The sequence below is a fragment of the Camelus dromedarius genome, chromosome 17, assembly GCF_036321535.1.
Source record: "Camelus dromedarius isolate mCamDro1 chromosome 17, mCamDro1.pat, whole genome shotgun sequence".
Lineage (NCBI taxonomy): Eukaryota > Metazoa > Chordata > Mammalia > Artiodactyla > Camelidae > Camelus > Camelus dromedarius.
In genome coordinates, this window is record NC_087452.1 from 9,625,278 (window position 1) to 9,633,704 (window position 8,427).

The window sequence follows — 8,427 nt, forward strand, 5'->3', positions numbered from 1 at the left end:
GTACCCACAATGGTACTTCTAGGTTGTTAGACTTCGTTAATGAGCGATGACCCGTGGGAAGCTTCTAGCTTCCAGTTAATTAGGTTCTCGTCTCGGTGCCCTGCCTAAATCCAGCTCCATTCCCTGCCCCGCCCTCCCTCCCACCCCGCGGGGGAGAGCTCTGAGCTCGGATTCCCTCCCGCGGGGCGCGAGGAGGGGGGTGCCCGGCGCCCGCTGCCAGGCCCTATTCTGGGGGCCGAGCGCGCCCGCGGCCGTGCCAAGCTTCCCCGGGGATCAGGTTTCTGCTGACGCGGTGCCAGGCACGTCTGCTTCCAGGAACCGGCAGCCGCATTTAGCCGCGGGCCGCACATGAAAGGGCTGCAGTCGGAAACGTGACGTTGTGTCAACAGGCGAGGCAGGTCAGCGCTGGGTGAGACCATCCCGGCAGGCCTGGAGGATCACGCCCTGTCTGCCGGCGGCCAGATCCCAAGCGTCTGCTCCCCTGCCTCCTGCCACCTCTCCTTGGCCCCCAAGCCAGTGCTTCACCCCCTCACACTCTCACACACCCCTTTTTAAACAGAGGTCCTCTTTGTCCCGATTGGGTGAAAGGCTGGGGTGCGAACCCCTCCTCCGCATCTCCCTCCCAGCCACTTGGAACCTGCTGGAGCTGGCCTAGAAGGAAGGTCAAGGGCAAACCAGCAGCAGACAAGGAGGCAGAGGGCCGGCTGCCACTTTCCAGGGGGTGTTTGCTAGTGGCAGACTCCAGTAGGGGGATTCTGGGTTGACTGTATTGAACCCTCTAACTTTTTTTTTAGCCCAGGGTGCTCCAACCACTTCCTTCTCTCCCCGCAGCTACTCCTTCAGTCATGGCCCCAGGAGAAGAGAGGGGCAGGCAAAAAGAATTTGGTGTTGATTTCAAGCCTCTGCTCCATCCCCAGGATACACGTGATTTGTTTAGGTTTTCCCTCAAAAAATCTAGCCAGAAATGCTTAGCAATTCATGGAGGAATTCAGGGGCTTCAAAGGCAGAAGACCTGGAGACCCAGGCTCTCAGGAAAGAGGCCCTTACAGAGTTTGCCATCTGCCTGCAATAGAACATGTGAAAAGGGCTCAGAGTCCTTATTTAACCAAACCAAAAACAGGTGTGGGGGGCGATGCCAGACCACCCGTTCATGGCCGAGACCACTAGTTCATCTCCGGACTCCTGATTCAGGCTCCTCCCACGTCACCAAGCTGCCTGGGGACCATTGTGCCTTTCAGATAATGCCTTCTGCGTCTTGCACCAGCCAGGCGATGCTCACTCCTGCCTGCCTGCTCATCAGGAGGCAGGGAAGGTGACATTTGAAGCAAATAGACTCCAAGTGCAGGTGGTGTCTCTGCCTGGCTGAGAACTCCCTGTGGGCAGATTTCCTGCATGGGCTCCAGACGGCCAGAGGGATGCTTTGGGATCTGGAGTGTGGTGAGCCAGGCACTGGCCGTCAGGAAGCATCAGGACATCTCTGAGAGGGAGAAGGAGAGAAGCAAAAATGCTCCACCGGGTAATTTCCCACAAAATTTTTCTTTTTTTCGTAAGAGCCCTTGACTAAGGAACACCAATATTCATTCACGCACAAACACACCCAATGAGAGGAAGTCCAGGAAGGATGTAGAAAATAATCACGGAATGTTGCCTTCAGCAGCAGTAGGACAGGATATGGCAAATCCATTAGACCTTGCTGGAGATTCAAGAAGTTACACTGCGTCTGCCTTGGCAGAGAGCAAGCCCCAGGAGCGATTATTATTGCAAAATAATCCATTAAATCTTTTCTCAATGTGCCTACTCCTCCCTCCATCAAGCTCCCCAGACCCTAAGGCCCACGATTTCACGCTTTGATTTTCTGTCAGTTTCTAAGGACTGTGACAAAAGCAGACTGGGGAAAAATACACTTTTTGCTTAATTCTGCAAAGAGGCACAGGACGATCGTGAACTTCTGGCAAGAGCTGGTTTCAGAAAACAATTAAACAAATATTTACCTACTAAATCGACTAAGCTTATTCTGTCTGACTGACTGAGTACGATGCACACAAAAAGCTGAATGAAATTACACCAAGATTAACTAATTGCTACCTTCAGCCAAGACGGGAAGGCAGAAGGAGCCGGCCCCATCACACCCTTGAGAGTTATTTAAAAAATGCAGGAGACCATCTTTCTCTTCCACAGGAAAAGGATTATTTTATTAAGTATTTTTAAACAACTACTTAACATTGACTCATAGATAAAAATATTTACAATTTCACACCTTCAGGAAGGCTCCAAAATATAAACACTGTACCTCTCCCTAGAGAAAAAAAAATTATTCTTCTCTTCAAAAACAGGAATACATTCATTTTTTTCTCACTTTTGTAGATCAAGTAATTATACAAATAAACATCTGAAACATTTTCCTTTTTAATATATTTATATAATATATATTTATAACAGTTTTACAAATAAAGGCAACGACTTGATACCAAAATAAAAACAAGGAAAGAAAAAGTTAAACACGATCAGCGATCAAGCACAGTGCATTTCGAAAAGCTGGTGCAGGGCTAGCTGGACAAGTCAGAAAAGTACTCTGGACCAAAAATAAAACTTCTTTGAAGGAGACAGAATCCTTTTTAGCCATAAGGACACTCCAAGTGCCGTTGGGCAAGGGGAAATAGCCTGCAGAAAGGATCTTGCTTTGCCAAGGGTTGGTTAGGCCTTTAAGAAGCTAAGCTTGGTTAAAAGGAGTTTTAGGACCGAGCTGACAACCGAGAGTCGAGCTTTGCTTGTCAAAAGTAGCAACGTGTGACTCGGTTTTTCTGCACTTCGGGGTGCTTGGAACTTTAGGCGCCTGCATCTCTCAGACCCTGGTGTGTTTCCCTGGACGGCGAAGCAGTTTCTAGGTGAGACCAGAAACAGGTGCCAGAGGCCCGGGGGACTCCTCCCCCCTTCCCTGGCAGCTGGGCTTGTGCCCGGGGGCCCTTTTCAGTTCCTTAGTAAGCTCATCACTACGAAAGCCTGAGTAGGGAACTACATTCTCTTTATTCGTCTGAGGCAGGGGTGGGGAGCAGACCTGCGGAAATCTCCCCAAACCACTACCATGCTGTGCCAGTGTCTGCTACCTCACCACTTTGCAGAAAGCTCCGTCTGGCTGCCCTCTCCCCGTAGGGTGAGTCACAGCGACAATAAAAGGGAGAAGGGTGGGGTCACAAGAGCTGGCTGGGAACAGGCACTCTGGAAAGCCCTCCTTTGAAAGTACCTTTTTCTCAAAGCCACAGACCCGGCTCCCAAAGTGAAGACTGACTCACAGACCAAGACTTTGAAGCTTTTGAAAATCCAGCTGATTTGTATCAGCGGGGGCTATTCTCTGGGTGGGGAAAAGCCCAGAGGTCTGCTACAATCCCCCCCAAATCTCCTGATGTCAGGCAATCCTTCACATCTTCCCTATGCCAAAAGGAGCTTTAATGTCCCATACCAACACATACACACACATACACACACACACACCTGAATCTTCTCTCCCCGCCTCAGATGATCTTGGCATACACACCAGAACAATCTTGCTACACTCACAAACACATTTTTTTTTTTTTTTGGAAGTAAGGAGGAAGGAAAGCAAAGCAGCAGGATCCCCTGAAGAGTTTAGTCTTTGGTTTCTAAGTTTAAAGGGGGAATCTGCTTCAGAGCTTGGAGCAGGGCGGAAGAGTCGATGGCCGGATGGGGTGGCAAGGGTGAAGGGAGTCTCTGCGGCATGAGCAAGGGGGCTGAGATCTTGTCGGGGTTCATGAAGCTGGTGAGGGCTGCAGCGGAAGCGTTGAGGCCCGGGTACAGCACGGGCACGGAGGTGGGGTACCAGCACTTCTCCAGCATGGGCAAGTAGGCGGTGGCCGAGGGCGGGATCAGATAGAAGGGCAGGCAGAAGGGAGGCTGGTGAGGGTGTGGGCCCAGGAACGGGGAGCTGATCAGGTCACTGCTCGGGAAATGGCCTTCATCATCTGAGAGCTGCATTCGGCTCTTCTTGGTGGGGGGTTCTTCTGATTCTTGCTTAATAGCACCGATCCTGTCTCCCATGAACCTGCGTCCATGATCGCTTTTGAAGTACGGCTGCTCGACGCGCAGCTCACTCTTCTCGGATTCTCCTCCGTAGCCGCTGTCTGTGTCCGTGTCGCTGCCACTCTGCTCCCCGCTTGAGTGAGCGAAAGTCCGCTGGATGACGGGCACACAGTTTTTGCCTGGGCCTTCAGAGCCTTTGGCCAGGGAGCCGGGATTCTCCTTGAAGTCCATCACTTTGGGAGCTGGGTCTAACGGCTTCCTGGAGGCACCGCCCTGCAGGAGCTCGGAGACCACACGGTGGAGGTGGGTGACCAGCTGCGAAGACTTCAGGTCCCGGGTGTTCTCGTGCTTGGCCAGGTACTGAAGCACCTCCCGGGCACACGTCTCGAAGCCTGAGCAGAACATCTCTTGACCGGCTTCGACACTTCTCCCCGACAAATCACCTGGATCAACACAGATCCAAAGGAAGACATGTCAGAAAGCCCTGTGGTTCATCTGGATATAGCTTTATTCCAAAGACCGGGAGCTTTCCTTTTTGTTTATAGCATTCGCCGGTTTATGTTCCTAACTTCAATAGTAACATGATCAGAGAAAATCTGGATTACACTGAAAAGCATAAAGAATAAAAGAAACATCGTCCGTCATCCTACCATTCAGAGACAAAATATGATTTGTAGTGGCTGAATAATATCCCATCATAGAAATAAACCACCTTTAATAAAGACACACTATTTCCTCTTGTTGAATTTATAAGTTGTTCCTGAGTTTTCATTATAAGTGATACAGCAATGAACATCCTAGTATGTTAATAACTAAAGTCAATTTATAGAACATCAGTCTTACCAGAGCAAGAAGGACAGAGACCAGAGAGTCGTAAAATGAGGATGAAGGAACAACGTCACCAAAAGTAAGCTTGCTTTCAATGACTTACACAAGTTGCAGTCATGCTGTAATCTTTAAAGGCTGTTTCTAAGTGTTATGTGTGTTTTCTATCTGTGATCCCCAGGAAATTAGGTATGATCATCTTCCCATTTTCAATGAGGAAACTGACAAAAGCACCTGCTGTATTTCTGCGATCCTCCTCATACTAGTTTGGAAAGGAGGGCAGAGAAGAATGGAATGAGGCAGTGGGGAGAAGAATTTTGCCCTAGTTTGTACAGTATTATTTGGAAGGGGTGAGATGAGATGGTTACAAGGTGACTATGATTCTCTGGAAGTCAGGAGAAACAGATGATGAAATATCAGTTTCGTTAGATTGTGTAATTCGCCAGGATACCTAGTGGCTATTCAGGGAACCACATGAAATGCAGGAAAAACTGCTGTCATCCTGCCAGGATCATACCACACACTGAGTGATAAGGAAGTAGAGAAATAGGAAAACACTGGGGGCATACCCGTGATTTATTCTCCAATGAAACAGGGCTAAGAGGACCAACTGTAAAACACCCACAGTGCAAATTATAAGTGCCTTGGCATTTTAAAAGGGAAGGGGGAAAACTCCCGGAACCCAGAAACTCTTAAGCCAAAATGCCACAGAAATATTTTACCATTTGACTAATATGTATTCATACCAGGTGGCAAACAGCAGCATTCCAAATGAAAAGTCTGACCTTTTCGGAAAGATAAAACAGCATCTCCCCCAGTGAATGTGCATAAGCAATTTGTTGCAGGGATGTTTGTTATACCAGATGTTGAGCCCACAGGCTCTCTGTTTGCGTTAGAACTCTTAAGAGATGACAGCCAGACTGGGGTACTCACCAGCTTGCAGACCGCTCTGCAGGGCAATGATTTTCTGCTGCTGTTGATCAATTAGGTTTGTTAGCGCTTTCACATGCTTCAAGGTAAGTTCAAGAACCACTGCTTTTTCCAAGTGGCCCAGAGTCTGGAATAAAAAGAGCCTCAGTCAGCAGTGAGCTCAGAGAAGTCTCACCTCTGGGACATTTATTAGCAATGAGCTATGTCTCTAAAGGAAAAAAAAAAAAAAAAAAAGTAAAAGAAAAAGAGAAAGAAAAAGAAATGGCCTTTCCTGGTTGGCTAAATTTAGTTTTACATTTAGAGATGATGTTTAAAAATATGTACATATGTATACAGTTCTGATTAAAGACCAACAAACGAGTGTCACTCATCTTTGGAGGCATTTTGGAAGCAGCAGCTACCTTAGGAGAAAGCTTTGACAGATAAATTTCTCCAGCAGCCAATGTTGACCTTAACTCAGGGGAATCCGGAGATAACATTTCTCTGCAGTGGTGTCAACCGAGGAGGGACTTCTACTGTGTCTGGCAGCCAAGAGGCTTTCCCTAGTTTCTTTCCTGACACTCTGTCATAACTTCCAGCTCATCTAGGCTTTTTTCTTCCTCCCTAAATACTATTCTTTTTTCCCTTTCCCCAAGCAAAGTCTGCCAAGCTAGTAAACTGTTGGTTATTGCCAAGAAAGGACAGGACGTGAAAATCACACACCAAAACAAGTCCTCTTATTTTAAAAAGGGGTTGAGGGGAGGGGGTACATAAAATTGTGGGTTGCTTGGTTTGCTCAAGTCAGGAAAACTAGGGAACACTGAAAATCACCAGAAGGGAAAGTCTTAAACTCTTGCTCAGGAAGGCCAGCCAGTGAGTGGTGTTGGAGTCAGCCTGGAGAAGTACAGGCGATTCTCACCTCATTTGCCTGAGGCTGCCAGAAAATTCTGGGACTAAGGAAGGGTACCTCCAAACTGAGCCACCCACCAACTCGGATCCAGCCATTTGGTCTGCAGTTCCCGGTTGGGCCTGCAGGCGGCGAGTGACCCCCGCCCGCCCTCTGGGCAGAGGAGCCGGTTTGGACAGGGGCCAGCTTCTCACTTACTGTAAGTTTGAGATGTTCGGGGAGGAGATCCTTCAGCTGGGCGATGCACTCGTTAATCCGGTCACGTCTCTTTTTCTCGATGAGCCGGTGCGGCAGTTTGTAGGTCTCCTGCAAGGCGCACGGGGAGACGGTGGGCGCCGGAGGAAGGGGATGAAAAGTCCTTCTCCTCTCCCACCCCGAGGCGCGATAAGGGTCGGGGCAGCCGAGCAGAGTCACACCCAGAACCACCTTCTGCCCCTCTTTCTCGAAGCCACTCAGTAGAGAGTCACGGAGCCCACACGTTGCATACCCCCTGCAACCTCAAAGTGAGAAAACTTTTCTTGGAAACTCAGTGCGTGCTAGGGGCTGGGGTCCCCTGGGGCGCGGTGCTCTTACCTTGCTGTCTTCGCTCCGCTTTATTCCCCGCCTCGACTTGTACACTTGGTACATGTGGGCAAAATCCATCCTGCAGGAAGAGGAACGAGGAAGGGTCGTGACTCTGAGTGCGCACCGGCTGTAGGAGCCCTGGGGGCAAGAGCCCCCGGATGCGCTTAGAGCTACTCCGAGTTGAAAGCCGCGCAGAACGCAGGACTGGCGTTAAGGCTTGAAGGGGCCGGGGGTGCCAGCTTACCCTGGTAGGTCTCCGGGCTCCAGTCCTGGCGCTTTGGGGAGGCAAGCAGGGGGCGGTTGCGCGCTGGGGATTCGCTCCATGGCGCGGCGAGCCGGGGCCACTGTGCGCTCCTGTCTGCAGTGGCAGAGCGTCTTGTGAGGACTGTCCTGGAAGGGGCTTCTGGAGGGTCCCTCCTCAAGGGTTCCTCTGAGGCAGAGCTCCCTGAAATCCGCTGGGCTGCGAGGAGTTGCGGCTTTGAGGTGCGGCTTCAGTTGGGGGCGTGCATGGTGTCCCCGCGGCCTCTGGCTCCGGCTCTGCGCACAGACTGGCGGTGTGTGCTCCCTGCGCCGTCTGCGCCGTGCGAGCCAAGTGAATGAGAAGTGGGGCGGGCGGGGAGGCGGGAGGGAGCGCGGCGGCGGCGGGGGGGGGGGCGGCGGTTAGGGCAGAGTGGGGGGTGGGGGGGGGACGAGCCGAGGAGTAATGGAGAGGCTGCGGGCTGGGTTAAATGGGAGCGAGTGGGTGGGTTGGAGCTACGTGTTCTACCCTGTGACTCCAGGCACGTCTGGCCGCTGCCGGGGAGGGAAGGAGCGACCTGCCCGCCCTCCCCCGGCTTCATCACATGAGTCTCACGTGTTGGACAACGCTCCCGCGGCTGCGAGGGAGCCCCCACCCCCAGCCCCGGCCCCCAGGTGTCTGCGGCTGCCTTTCCCCGAAGAGGGGGTGGCAGCTCGGCCTGGGTCCTGCCCAGCCGGGTGGGGGGCGCGGAAGTTGGAAGGGGCCGGGGAGCAGGGCGGTGGAGGGGGGAGGTTGGTAACGTGGGCGAACCTGCCCCAGGGAAATGAAGTAAGTTCCCGTCTCCTGGGAGGGAACGGGGGAGGACGGATCCGCCCGCGTCTGACTCAAGCCGGGAGAGGAATATCCCCTCGCTCGCTCCAGCCCAACCCTCTTCCTCCTCCCCCCGCGC

General features: G+C 51.7%; 1 protein-coding gene across 1 annotated transcript; it reads right to left on the reverse strand.

Moving 5' to 3' along the window:
• Window positions 1-3,534: 3,534 nt before the first annotated feature.
• Window positions 3,535-7,853, reverse strand: BHLHE40 (basic helix-loop-helix family member e40). Its single transcript, XM_010984990.3, has 5 exons — window positions 7,485-7,853; window positions 7,250-7,319; window positions 6,875-6,982; window positions 5,794-5,917; window positions 3,535-4,478 (listed from the first exon to the last, which is right to left on the reverse strand). Exons 1-5 carry the CDS (start codon window positions 7,562-7,564, stop codon window positions 3,625-3,627), a joined length of 1,236 nt encoding a protein of 411 aa, XP_010983292.2. The 5' UTR covers window positions 7,565-7,853; the 3' UTR covers window positions 3,535-3,624.
• Window positions 7,854-8,427: the final 574 nt, after the last annotated feature.

What these genes read in the sequence shown, in the direction of transcription:
- BHLHE40 (XM_010984990.3), bottom strand. Translation starts at nt 7,564, where the DNA reads ATGGAGCGAATCCCCAGCGCGCAACCGCCCCCTGCTTGCCTCCCCAAA. An exon ending in AGCGGAGCGAAGACAGCAAG is followed by an intron (nt 6,983 to 7,249) that starts GTAAGAGCACCG and finishes TGCGCCTTGCAG; the next exon opens with GAGACCTACAAACTGCCGCA. An exon ending in GCAGAGCGGTCTGCAAGCTG is followed by an intron (nt 4,479 to 5,793) that starts GTGAGTACCCCA and finishes GTGTTGATCCAG; the next exon opens with GTGATTTGTCGGGGAGAAGT.